The sequence below is a fragment of the Mizuhopecten yessoensis genome, unplaced genomic scaffold, assembly GCF_002113885.1.
Source record: "Mizuhopecten yessoensis strain PY_sf001 unplaced genomic scaffold, ASM211388v2 scaffold1741, whole genome shotgun sequence".
NCBI classification, from domain to species: domain Eukaryota; kingdom Metazoa; phylum Mollusca; class Bivalvia; order Pectinida; family Pectinidae; genus Mizuhopecten; species Mizuhopecten yessoensis.
In genome coordinates, this window is record NW_018404198.1 from 361,143 (window position 1) to 376,164 (window position 15,022).

Here is a 15,022-nt window from a genome sequence, read left to right on the forward strand (position 1 = left end):
AATAGTTATTACTGATATCAACGTTAACGGTACAAACAGCTGTGTACATGTTTAAAACTGATATCTACGTTTACAGTACATACAGCTGTGTACAAGATTATTACTGATATCAACGTTAACAGTACAAACAGCTGTGTACAAGGTTATTACTGATATCAACGTTAACAGTAAATAAAGCTGTGTGCATGGCTATTACTGATATTAACGTCAACAGTACATATAGCTGTGTACATGGTTATTACTGATACCAACGTTAACAGTACAAACAACTGTGTACAAGGTTATTATTGATATCAACGTTAACAGTACAAACATCTGTGTACAGGTTTATTACTGATATTAACGTTAACAGTACAAACAGCTGTGTACATAGTTACTATTGATATCAACGTTAACAGTACAGCAGCTGTGTATAAGGTTATTACTGATACCAACGTTAAAAGTACAAACAGCTGTGTACATGGTTATCATGGATATCAACGTTAACAGTAGGAACAGCTGTGAGTATGGTTATTACTGATATCAACGTTAACAGTACATATAGCTGTGTACATGGTTATAACTGATATCAACGTTAACAGTACAAACAGCTGGTAACTTGGTTATTACTGATGTCAACGTTAACAGTACAAACAGCTGGTAACTTGGTTATTACTGATGTCAACGTTAACAGTACAAACAGCTGGTAACTTGGTTATTACTGATGTCAACGTTAACAGTACAAACAGCTGTGTAAATAGTTATTACTGATATCAACGTTAACGGTACAAACAGCTGTGTACATGTTTACACCTGATATCTACGTTTACAGTACATACAGATGTGTACAAGATTATTACTGATATCAACGTTAACAGTACAAACATCTGTGTACAGGTTTATTACTGATATCAACGTTAACAGTACAAACGTACAACCAGCTTTGTACATAGTTATTACTGATATCAACATTAACAGTATAAACAGTTGTGTATCAGGTTATTATTGATATCACCGTTAACAGTACAAACAGCTGTGTAAATAGTTATTACTGATATCAACGTTAACGGTACAAACAGCTGTGTACATGTTTACACCTGATATCTACGTTTACAGTACATACAGATGTGTACAAGATTATTACTGATATCAACGTTAACAGTACATACAGCGGTGTACAAGATTAATACTGATACCAACGTTAACAGTACAAAAAGCTGTGTACATGGTTATTATTGATATCAACGTTAACAGTACAGCAGCTGTGTATAAGGTTATTACTGATACCAACGTTAACAGTACAAACAGCTGTGTACATGTTTATTACTTATATCAACTTTAACAGTACGTACAGCTGTGTACATGGTTATTATTGATATCAACGTTAACAGTACAACGAGCTGTGTACAAGGTTATTACTGATATCAACGTAAACAGTTTAAACAGTTGTGTATAAGGTTATTATTGATATCAGCGTAAACAGTACAAACAGCTGTGTACAAGGTTATTACTGATATCAACGATAACAGTACATATAGCTGTGTACAAGATTATTACTGATACCAACGTTAACAGTACAAACAGCTGTGTACATGGTTATTATTGATATCAACGTTAACAGGACAAACAGCTGTGTATAAGGTTATTATTGATATCAGCGTAAACAGTACAAACAGCTGTGTACAAGGTTATTACTGATATCAACGTTAACAGTACATAAAGCTGTGTACATGGTTAATACTGATATTAACGTTAGCAGTACAAACAGCTGTGTACATGGTTATTATTGGTATCATCGTTAACAGTACATACAGCTGTGTACATGGTTATTATTGATATCAACGTTAACAGTACAGCAGCAGTGTACATGGTTATTACTGATATCAACGTTAACAGTACATAAAGCTGTGTACATGGTTATTACTGATATCAACGTTAACAGTACAAACAGCTGTTTACATGGTTATTACTAATATCAACTTTAACAGTACATACAGCTGTGTACATGGCTATTACTGATATGAACGTTAACAGTACAAACAGCTGTGTACATGGTTATTATTGGTATCAACGTTAACAGTACATACAGCTGTGTACGTGGTTATTACTGATATCAACGTTAACAGTACATAAAGCTGTGTACATGGTTATTACTGATATTAACGTTAGCAGTACAAACAGCTGTGTGCATGGTTATTACTGATATTAACGTTAACAGTACATATAGCAGTGTACATGATTATTACTGATATCAACGTTAACAGTACAAACAGCTGTGTACATGGTTATTACTGATATCAACGTTAACAGTACATACAGCTGTGTACATGGTTATTACTGATATCAACGTTAACGGTACAAAAAGCTGTGTATAAGGTTATTACTTCTATCAACGTTAACAGTACATACAGCTGTGTACATGGTTATTACTGATATCAACGTTAACAGTAAATACAGCTGTGTACATGGTTATTATTGATATCAACGTTAACAGGACAAACAGCTGTGTCATGGTCATTACTGATATCAACGTTAAAAGTACAAACAGCCGTGTACATGGTTATTATTGATATCAACGTTAACAGTCTGTGTATAAGGTTATTACTTCTATCAACGTTAACAGTACATACAGCTGTGTACATGGTTATTACTGATATCAAAGTTAACAGTACATACAGCTGTGTACATGGTTATTACTGATATCAAAGTTAACAGTACATACAGCTGTGTACATGGTTATTACTGATATCAAAGTTAACAGTACATACAGCTGTGTACATGGTTATTACTGATATCAAAGTTAACAGTACATACAGCTGTGTACATGGTTATTATTGATACCAACGTTAACAGTACAAACAACTGTGTACAAGGTTATTATTGATATCAACGTTAACAGTACATACATCTGGTAACTTGGTTATTATTGATATCAACGTTAACAGTACAAACAGCTGTGTACATGGTTACTACTGATATCAACGTTAACAGTACATACAGCTGTATACATGGTTATTACTGATATCAACGTTAACAGTACATTAAACTGTGTACATGGTTATTACTGATATCAACGTTAACAGTGCATACAGCTGTGTACATGGTTATTACTGATATCATCGTTAACAGTACAAACAGCTGTGTACATGCTTATTACTGATATCAACGTTAACAGTACAAACAGCTGTGTACATGCTTATTACTGATATCAACGTTAGCTGGTAACTTGGTTATTACTGATATCAACGTTAACAGTACATACAGCTGGGAACTTGGTTATTATTGATATCAACGTTAACAGTACAAACAGCTGTGAACATGCTTATTACTGATATCAACGTTAGCTGGTAACTTGGTTATTACTGATATCAACGTTAACAGTAAATAAAGCTGTGTGCATGGTTATTACTGATATCAACGTTAACAGTAAATAAAGCTGTGTGCATGGTTATTACTGATATCAACGTTAACAGTACATTAAACTGTGTACATGGTTATTACTGATATCAACGGTAACAGTACAAACAGCTGTGTACATGCTTATTACTGATCTCAACGTTAGCTGGTAACTTGGTTATTACTGATATCAACGTTAACAGTACATACAGCTGTGTACATATGGTTATTATTGATATCAACGTTAACAGGACATACACTGTGTACATGGTTATTATTGATATCAACGTTAACAGGACATACAGCTGGTAACTTGGTTATTATTGATCACAACGTTAACAGTACAAACAGCTGTGTACAAGGTTATTACTGATATCAACGTTAACAGTAAAAACAGCTTTGTACATGATTATTACATGGCTATTACTGATATCAACGTTAACAGTACAAACAGCTGTCTGCATGGTTATTACTGATATCAATGTTAAGAGTACATACAGCTGTGTGCATGGTTATTACTGATATCAACGTTAACAGTAAAAACAGCTTTGTACATGATTATTACATGGCTATTACTGATATCAACGTTAACAGTACAAACAGTTACTGATATCAACGTTAACAGTACATACAGCTGTGTACATATGGTTATTATTGATATCAACGTTAACAGGACATACACAGCTGTGTACATGGTTATTACTGATATCAACGGTAACAGTACAAACAGCTGTGTACATGCTTATTACTGATATCAACGTTAACAGTACAAACAGCTGTGTACATGGTTATTACTGATATCATCGTTAACAGTACAAACAGCTGTGTACATGCTTATTACTGATCTCAACGTTAGCTGGTAACTTGGTTATTACTGATACCAACGTTAACAGTACATACAGCTGTGTACATAGCTATTACTGATATCAACGATAACAGTACAAACAGCTGTGTACATGGTTATTACTGATATCAACGGTAACAGTACAAACAGCTGTGTACATGCTTATTACTGATATCAACGTTAACAGTACATTAAACTGTGTACATGGTTATTACTGATATCAACTTTAACAGTATATACAGCTGTGTACATGTTTATTATTGATCCCAACGTTAACAGTACAAACAACTGTGTACAGGTTATTATTGATACCAACGTTAACAGTATAAAAACTGTGTACAAGGTTATTATTGATATCAACGTTAACAGTACATACAGCTGGTAACTTGGTTATTATTGATATCAACGTTAACAGTACAAACAGCTGTCTACATGGTTATTACTGATATCAATGTTAAGAGTACATACAGCTGTGTGCATGGTTATTATTGATATCAACGTTAACAGTACATACAGCTGTGTACATGGTTATTATTGATATCAACGTTAACAGGACATACAGCTGGTAACCTGGTTATTATTGATATCAACGTTAACAGTACAAACAGCTGTGTACATGGTTATTACTGATATCAACGTTAACAGTACATACAGCTGTGTACATAGCTATTACTGATATCAACGATAACAGTACAAACAGCTGTGTACATGGTTATTACTGATATCAACGTTAACAGTACAAACAGCTGGTAACTTGGTTATTACTGATGTCAACGTTAACAGTACATACAGCTGTGTACATGGTTATTATTGATATCAACGTTAACAGTACATACAGCTGTTCACATGGTTATTATTGATATCCACGTTAACAGGATATACAGCTGGTAACTTGGTTATTATTGATATCAACGTTAATAGTACATACAGCGGGTAACTTGGTTATTATTGATATCAACGTTAACAGTACATACAGCTGTTCACATGGTTATTATTGATATCCACGTTAACAGGACATACAGCTGGTAACTTGGTTATTATTGATATCAACGTTAACAGTACATACAGCTGTTCACATGGTTATTATTGATATCCACGTTAACAGGACATACAGATGTGTACATGGTTATTACTGATATCAACGTTAACAGTACAAACAGCTGGGTACATGGATATTACTGATATCAACGTTAACAGTACAAACAGCTGGTAACTTGGTTATTATTGATATCAATGTTAACAGTACATACAGCTGTGTACATGGTTATTATTGATATCAACGTTAACAGTACATACAGCTGTGTACATGGTTATTACTGATATTAACGTTAACAGTACTGATATCAACGTTAACAGTACCCCCCGCTGGTAACTTGGTTATTATTGATATCAACTTTAACAGTACATACAGCTGTTCACATGGTTATTATTGATATCCACGTTAACAGGACATACAGCTGGTAACTTGGTTATTATTGCTAACAACGTTAACAGTACAAACAGCTGGGTACATGGATATTATTGATATCAACGTTAACAGTACATAAAGCTGTGTACATGGTTATTATTGATAGTAACGTTAACAGTACATATAGCTGTGTACATGGTTATTACTGATATTAACGTTAACAGTATAATAAAGCTGTGTGCATGGTTATTACTGATATCAACGTTAACAGTACATACAGCTGTGTACATGGTTATTATTGATATCAACGTTAACAGTACATACAGCTGTGTACATGGTTATTACTGATATCAACGTTAACAGTACATACAGCTGTGTACATGGTTATTATTGATATCAACGGTAACAGTACAAATAGCTGTGTACATGGTTATTACTGATATCAACGTTAACAGTACCGATCAGAATTTTCATGGTTATAAGGGTTTAATATTCCCTTGCGGAATTCTAGTATTTAACAACATATGACTTTAAATTCATATAGATTTTTTGTTATGTACGAACGTGGATACTAGATTATTTGTTTTTGATTTGATTAAATATAGATTTCGTGACGATGGCAAGGGTATGGATGATGGACCTGTTATCGTAAAGGTTTATGTTTTGGCGTTCATTTTGTTTGATCAGGGATGAAATCATATAAGTTAAGGAGTAAATAAAAAATCGTTCTTACTTTTTATATCGTAAAAGTCACCATAAAGATGAGCGGAATAATCTCGTTCTCGCCACCACTGCATTCTCTGTGTCATTTCTAAACGGAAAGAATTTGTGTGGATAAAATAATCCTTGTCTCGTGAAAGTATATAAGCATTTCATTCGTTTAACATCCTGATATTGTGTTTATGAATAAACATTGGGACATCTCTCACACGAAAATGTATTGTGAAGACTGACCAATGAGCGCTACGTGATGTCTATAATTATTAACTTTATACAAATTAGAACAAAACTTGAAAACATAACTATCATTTATCAATTAAGTTCGAACTATGAAAAATGCTTTCAAAAAAATAAGTTGTTAGTTTCTTCATTCTTATTCGTAATTATTGGGGTATTTGAAAGGGTTTTCTCTTTCTTTTTTTTAATAAAAGTTCTAATACCCTTGAGTTCTCGTGTTGAGTGTTGGTGTGAGTCATATTGGTTTCCCATCAGCATCTGTCAAATTAGTGTAAATTAAGAAACAACATTAAACATAAATGTAAATTATAAACATATTGTGAATGTTTCTGTTTATATAAAGTTACTTTAGGAACACTAATTATGAAGGAAGAAAGTTTGTGCAGCACTGTCCCGTCTTTAATTCACGATACATCAATCGATGGTCAACAGTCTGATTCCCGTGACATAATCAAAATAATGTTGATGATATAAAAACCAGGATCACAGTGTGTGTATTAAGGTGTAAATTGAACAAATATTACAAAAGAGAGAGAGTAAAATTACGACAGGTTGTTTACAATTTTACCTTCGGGATGTTATATGACATAACGAAACAAAGTATAACCATAATGTTAAAAGGGTATGCATCAAACATATATCAAACCTCATTTTATAGTTGCTTATGATTAATTACAAAAAAAAAATGCAAACAATGTAACATATTGAAAATGATGCAGAGATGAATAGATGAAATAGTGCAGTAATGAAAAGAATGTAATATCAAATATAATGCAGCATTGTAATTAATGCACTATTGGAAATAATGCAGCATTGACAATAATGCAGCATTGTAATTAATGCACTATTGGAAATAATGCGGTATTGACAATAATGCAGCATTGTAATTAATTAATTCACTATTGGAAATAATGCAGCATTGACAATAATGCAGCATTATAATTAATGCACTATTGGAAATAATGCAGCATTGACAATAATGCAGCATTATAATTAATGCACTATTGGAAATAATGCAGCATTGACAATAATGCAGTTATCTTAATCATATTTAACAGTTCTCTATATTTAGAGTCAGCGGGAAACAAAGAAATGAAATGTATCTATAATTAGACATGTCGCAATCAATCAGCTTTGAAATAAGGAAGATATCAGTGGTCATACGACTGAATGTTAGCGTTAAAAACTTGAAAAATGTGCACGGGTCTATAAAACTGTCAAAATATCTTACCTCGAAGAAGATATTCTGAATTCCAAACCCATCGTTGATACAACATAAGCGGTGTCCATTCGAGCCAGAAACGAATTCATATAAAACGTTTTTCTCCACACCAATCACATCGTTGAAATAAGAACACGTGAGACATATTCTGTCTGGTAATGTATCCGCTGCTGATTGTTGGTGAGCCGTTTGGGTTTTGTCCGGTAGATGACGGTTACTGTCATTGATCCGGTGTGCTATATACACACATGGTAGTGCTACAACCAACACAAGATTAGTCACAAACGACACTTTGATTGCTAGTTTTAACCGATTATAACATTTACTTTTTGTAACGTCCTCCATTGCTCAAAACGGTATAGCTACCTGTCTATTATAACTCATATCCATTCCGTAAACGTCGTTAGTTATACCCACCACGAATAACATAGAATGGCGACTGTCCGGAATTGTGGGTTAAACCCAACGCTAAAAATAGATTTGATTCTGGAAAAACCGACGAATATTGATTCGTGGAAACCTGTACATGTTTTAAACGCAGATTAAGTCGTGTCAGTTAGTGATAACAAAGAACTGGGATTGTCAAACAGTTTGTGAACAGAGAACTATTTACAATCCGGGTTACTCACACAGAAATAAACGTTCACGCTGTCATGCATTTACCTTTTATTTTTGCTAACTCAAGAGATTGGAAAATGTACCACGTGAAAGAAGCATTCGAGGGAAATCAATTATAAAATGAAACAATGTATCAAAATCAACCAAATTAAAAGTACATATTAAGATAGTGAGCAACCTATTGATGATATCTGCTAATTTTATATGTTCTTCGTTTATTACTTTACATTTGAACCATCGCTCATTACTAAATAAGGCATATCCCGTTTGAAAAGCGGTGTATCAACCAAAATCTAAAATTAAAGTTTTTCTGTTCATTAACGTATAAAACCTTGGCATACATAAACGATATTTTATGAATTTATGTTTTAAAACAGATTTGTGAAACGAGTCTTTATTTTATCAGCAAGCCTCTTGCGGTCTAAAATGAAAAAAACGTTACCATACTCATTCATTTACATGAATGGTAACTCACCCATTTGTTTATCATAACGTTTTGAGAATATTACTAAACTCTAATTTTTCAGTCATTTTTGAATTTTTAAAAACTCCAATGTTAGCTCTTCATCCTTCATCTCTATTGTAACGTCATTATATAATTTGATTTATGAAATTTCACATGTCTGTCGTCAACAAAAAATAGATAGTTTAATATCGTAGTAAATTATATATAGAATATAATCTCGTAATAACTATATATATAGTATCGTAATAAATTATACGAGTTAATTCACGAGTAAAAAATCGTGATGAATTATTTTAGAATATAATCTCGTAATAAATTCTATATAAAATATATTATCTCTGTTTAGTGAATAAACATTTAATTAGCTTGTAGCATATCAATTTACCATTATTACTTATTAAAAAAAATAAACAACCTAATACAGCGTCTGTGTAAACCTCGACATCTCGTCTCACACCAAACAGAACATATATGTTGTTTAAACTATTTAATAATGAAATTGAAAAAGGGGAAACAGTTGTATCTACTTCCAATGAGAGAGTTGTCAAATTGTGGAGAAGACACTAGACACTCAATAAATCTCGTGTCTTTATACAATTTGAAAATTAACTCGATTATACTGTATCAACTTGATAACCAATCGTCACTGGATAAATCTCGTGGCTTGATACAATTTGAAAATTAACTCGATTATATAAACATGATAACCAATCATCACTCGATAAATCTCATGTCTTTATGCAGTTTGAAAATTAACTCGATTATATAAACATGATAACCACTCATCACTAGATAAATCTCGTGTCTTTATACAATTTGAAAATTCACTCGTTTATATAAACATGATAACCAATCATCACTCGATAAATCTCGTGTCTTTATACTTTTTGAAAATTAACTCGATTATACTGTATCAACTTGATAACCAATCGTCACTCGATAAATCTCGTGGCTTGATACAATTTAAAAAATAACTCGATTATATAAACATGATAAATAATCATCACTCGATAAATATCGTGTTTTCATACAATTTGCAAATTAACTCGATTATATAAACATGATAACCAATCATCAAATCTCGTGTCTTTATACAATTTGTAAATTAACTCGATTATAAAAACATGATAACCAATCATCACTCGATAAATCTCGTGTCTTCATACAATTTGAAAAAAACCCACTTGATTATATAAACATGATAACCAATCATCACTCGATAAATCTCGTGTCATGTTACAATTTGAAGATAAACTCGAATATATAAACATGATAACCAATCATCACTAGATAAAAATATCGTGTCTTTATATAATTTGAAAATAAACTCGTTTATATAAACATGATAACCAATTGTCATTCGATAAATCTCGTGTGAATTTGAAAATTAACGCGAGTTATTCAGTGCTGGTGATGACAATAATTCCGATAGGGTACATACCCGAAAGGGCCTCATGTAAGTTTGTCAGCAATATAAATGTGTGCTATAGGACCATAACAATATTTGCTAAAATATTCATTATTTATGTTTACATTTTGATGGAAGGATGCAGAGCAAATGTAAATATACATGCTCATCAATCGTAACTCGTTCAAGAACCTCCATGACTTATATTGAGAATTTTGATGTCGTTTAATGAGCATTGTGTTCAATTGTTAAGTTCTTATTCCAATTTGAACATGCCAAAAAAGTTGTTGTATGGTGAGGACGCATCGATATATTTTTCAGTTGTATATTCCCTTAGAGACATTGAGAAAGCTTTAACATAGACAGTGTCTGATTTGTTTAAACTCACGACACCGCTCAAGTATGTTGTTTGTCGTACAGACATATATTCACTTCCAAGTGTTGACTGAAATATTTTCTCTCCATTTTCACTTTGCAGAGAATTATTGTTTTTCATAATTACGTGTCGTATTGTCTGACTGTAGTTAATGGTAGCTTCATCACGGAAATCAAATGTGAACATCGAATAAACTAAATATTTTCCCGCACCAGCTACGTCAGGGACAGTCAGTTTCTTCCAGTCGTCAGTGGAGAGTGTTAGGTTTCGTACGAATGACGTGCTGTGTCTTGTGGTGGTCCATATTAACTCTATAGATAAAAACAAAAAAGAAACCCTTACTGTCGCGTCCATACAAAAGGAGCAAGTGGAAATCTAAGACGACAACACAACACAAATCAAGGTAACTTCAATTATCATCATAATAAAAACCACCAAATAAAAAAATAAAAAAGAGGCAAAATGTATTACAGCTGAGTGGATAACATCCATTGGATACTAAATAATAACAATAGGGATAAGAAAAAGACGAAAGTAACGCTTGGCATACAGGTGTAAGTATAACAGCGTAAAACCCAGGTATATAGCAATGACATTGTGTAATCATTTGTGTTAATCTGGAATGAATTATTTGTACTGATACTATGAAAGAGATCTTACAATTTCAATAGATTTTAATTCGTTTAAAGATCCTGCCGTATCACTTTCTGAATTTTTAATATTTCCTAGAACTGCAATTAACCAAGCAGTGTTTGTTTGTATTATTGTATAAAACATGTATTTTCATGTAAAATGTATTTGTTTGAGGACAGAATGTGACGTGTTTTCGTCGAAATTGTGTATATTGGTTACCATTTCTATGATTACAATCTTGCTTTAGTAGTTGCGCTTGTATTTTGTAAACGAATATTTGCACATCAATGTATTTAGTGATTACAAATTGACAGATTCTGTTGAAATGTAAAAGCAGTGCAATTATGACCTGACAAACATCAATATTTAATCTGTTGATGGGACGCAAACTTTGAGATACTGTTACGTTCTTAATATAAAAGATATCCTATTCCTTCCTGAGCCTATCAATATTATATTGGTCATGTCAACAACATAGGTTTACACTTTGTGTTTACTTTCAACGATTGGCAGTTTTTGAAAGCTAGCCGATCATTACACAAATATAAGACATGGGGCCTTACACTGGCTTCCCTTTTCATGTTAACATGAAGATTATAGCTGTAAAAGCATAATCAAAGAAACAATTAAAATACATACTATTATTATTCGGAAGATGGTCAGCGTACAAATGTGCAGCGTAGTTGCGTTCGGTCCACCATGTTAGTTTCCGGGTGGAGGCTATAAGGAAACAGTGGCATACAATATTTTTTTTACCTTTTACATTAATGCACAAAAATCATTTTTTAAGTATTTACACATAAACGTTTCAACACAAGACGATGTTAATATGATGAAGCTTTTTTTTCTATTAATGCTAATGTTAGTGTAGGCAAATTCGCCATGCACCCAAATTCGCCACCCTGTGGCGAAAATGTCATATGACGTCATAATACATAAGATGTGACGTAGATAACGTCACCAAAGTCAACACAGTTAAAGCCTTCAAATATTTTGACAGGAAGAGGAATATGAAGGGAAAAGTTATATTCCTAACTCAAACAGTTATGAAATATCTTGTAACATACCCAAACTTAAATATTTGGTCTGTGCGCCGGATATCTCGTTATCTAAACTCATTAATCTAAGGCCTGTTGGTTGAGATTTAGCGTAAATGCACTACATACAAATTTGAAATACCCATATATCAACGCTAGTTGTAGATTTATGGTCGACTGAACTGTCAATGCAAGTAAAAAAAAATTCTACAAGTGTATTTTGGTATATACTATGTACTGACGACCCAATGATTGTTTATGGAAATGACGCTCGGAAAGATTTGATAACTCATTTTCCATTTTCATGCAATGTGTATTTAGAAAATAATCAACCAGTTTTTTTTTTAAAAGTATTGTTTGCGTCTAACATTCAGCCATCTTACAACACTTTAATTAAAATACCGTCTATTTTCTAGATTTATATCTGAAAAGTATTAGTTGGCGGCCTGAAAGTAACGCTGAACAATCGCATGATGATTGTACGTAGAGACCGACAACTCACTAGAGTTTTAACGTTGTTACCGAAGATTGATTTGTACATAAAAAAAGTAAGTACGATCGGAGATATACATGTGACAAATTCTTCAAAAGTCGAGGAAAGGACGATCTTTGAAAAACCCTGGACTTTCTCATCCGGACTCGATGAAAAATGATAATTTTGGGAACCGATTTTGATGTAAAGTTTGTTCAGGACTGAGTCTTCATTGCGATACATGTGAATTCACCTTATCTCAGCCGATCCCAGCCATCTTACAAAACAGCAATTTTCAAGTTACCGAAAACTAAGTATCACAACTAAGAAAAGCCATTTATTACAATGTTAAATATTGTTACACACCCATTTGAAGCTGTCCGTATCAGTACAGCTTGTGTAACATAAACAATCAAAATTATACATTTAAACACTTATATAACTTTCAAATAAATGAAAGGTTTGAAGGTGAAACTGCCTGCACCTTTGAGCAAAACCTTGGAAGGCCTGATGACGTCACAAATGTTGCTGCGTGACGTCATTCAGACGTTTTTACAACAATGTTTAACCATAGGAATCTCAGTAAAATCTTCTGCTGTACTGGTGCTCGTCGGCATTTTTGATTAATGCTTATTTGGACGAGTTATTTACTGAAACCCTCACTAATGTAACGAATTTGCATGCACTAACGTTATAAATGGTGGGATATGTTCGGAAATAAAACATAAACATATCTTAATACTATATAATGTCAATAGGTATTACACATTTAATTGGCTTGATATTTAAATTCCTCATTTATTCTTAGATAGAAGTTTTGTTAAATTCGTAAATAACACTTGAATTCCCAAACTTACGTCCTTCATAGATGTACTGGGTATGTCCTGTAGCAGCCAACTAGAACAGTACAAGAGTATAGAGTTATCACATAATAGTATTTCCATTGGCATGTTTTTTTCTAATCTTAGATTCATTCTTGGATTGTATTCCCTTTTTTCAAACTCTAGAGATATAAAGTATAGTCATTTTTCGTATGTAACATAAAATTTCCATATATACTGTATTTCATTAACATATAATAATTTTACAAAACATATCAAAATTCTCTAAGGAATCATTTTAGATAGGACAAAAGTTATAGAAAGCTTTTGTTTTCAAAAATTAATAACTAAAATGACCTATTTCCAATTATCAACAAAGTGTGCTTACAAAATCTGAAGAGAGACAGGAAGCGCAACTTTATTTGTAACTGAAGAAACTTTGGAAACGGTGAAATGCTTCAATCGAGCTTTTACGTCCTTTGGAATTCGTTCAGAAAAGATGATGTAATGGGCTAATAGCATTCTACTAATACAAAATTCATCGTATTAACAATTAATTCCTTTAATATATAATTAATATCACAATTTGTTTTCTATTTTTTTTAACGTTTTTAAGATGATATTTAAACAATTACGTACCTCTAGTATTATATCCTGTTTATCTGGGTCATTTTCCAAACAACATAGGTTTGTGCTACTCGCTGTAGTGGTAATGTAATCATAAAGAGTGGTCCTTAGGTCCTTGACACTTAAACCACACGTTATACAGATTGCCCTGCTTCCTAAGCTCACCCTGTTGTTGACTTGTGCGTCTGTGCTAGTAGTGTTCGACGGTAAGATAACATCAGTCCAAAGTAATCCAGACCTACGAGCGATAAATACACACATCACGATGAGAGTAAGTACAATGTTTGCCACAAAGCTCGTTTTGAGGATGTTTTTCATTCGTTTATAAGCAATAACAGTTTGTGTATGACGAGTTTCATCAGTCTCCATTCTTCTAATACTAATGAACAACGTTAATCGTCTGTTTTAACATTTGTACACAGAAAAATATCATTTCTTAGTATTGAAAATTGTAGGTATTCCCATAAAGTTCTAAAATTAGTTTTTAGTAGTATAAAGGGAGATAAATATGACGTCAGTAGCCTTTTCTATTTTGTATACATGCAATGTTATGCATTATTGTAAGATATTAGACCGTGAACAAATACGTTTGACTATAACGTTGAAGATTTGATACAGAAATAATGGCACTTGTTTCAATATTGTTTGAATATTGCTGGTCGCCGGATATTTTTTAGAGTGAAAGATCAATCCTGAAAGCCATTGAATGTGTATACAGGCGAAAAACATTTGTAACAGATCTAAATATAAAACCCAAT

At 32.7% G+C, this 15,022-nt stretch overlaps 1 protein-coding gene across 2 annotated transcripts in view; it reads right to left on the reverse strand.

Moving 5' to 3' along the window:
• Nucleotides 1-14,718, reverse strand: part of LOC110467385 — a 20,083-nt gene extending 5,365 nt beyond the window's left edge. For both annotated transcript variants that reach the window (XR_002464857.1, XM_021524518.1), the window contains exons 1-6: nucleotides 14,277-14,718; nucleotides 13,674-13,713; nucleotides 11,947-12,027; nucleotides 7,816-10,985; nucleotides 6,788-6,842; nucleotides 6,361-6,438 (exon numbers count right to left, since the gene is read on the reverse strand). Coding sequence is in view for 1 of the 2 variants with exons in the window: in XM_021524518.1 (XP_021380193.1) it covers nucleotides 6,361-6,438; nucleotides 6,788-6,842; nucleotides 7,816-8,151 (469 nt within the window). In the remaining variant the exon portion in view is untranslated. The remainder of the gene's footprint in view (nucleotides 1-6,360; nucleotides 6,439-6,787; nucleotides 6,843-7,815; nucleotides 10,986-11,946; nucleotides 12,028-13,673; nucleotides 13,714-14,276) is intronic.
• Nucleotides 14,719-15,022: the final 304 nt, after the last annotated feature.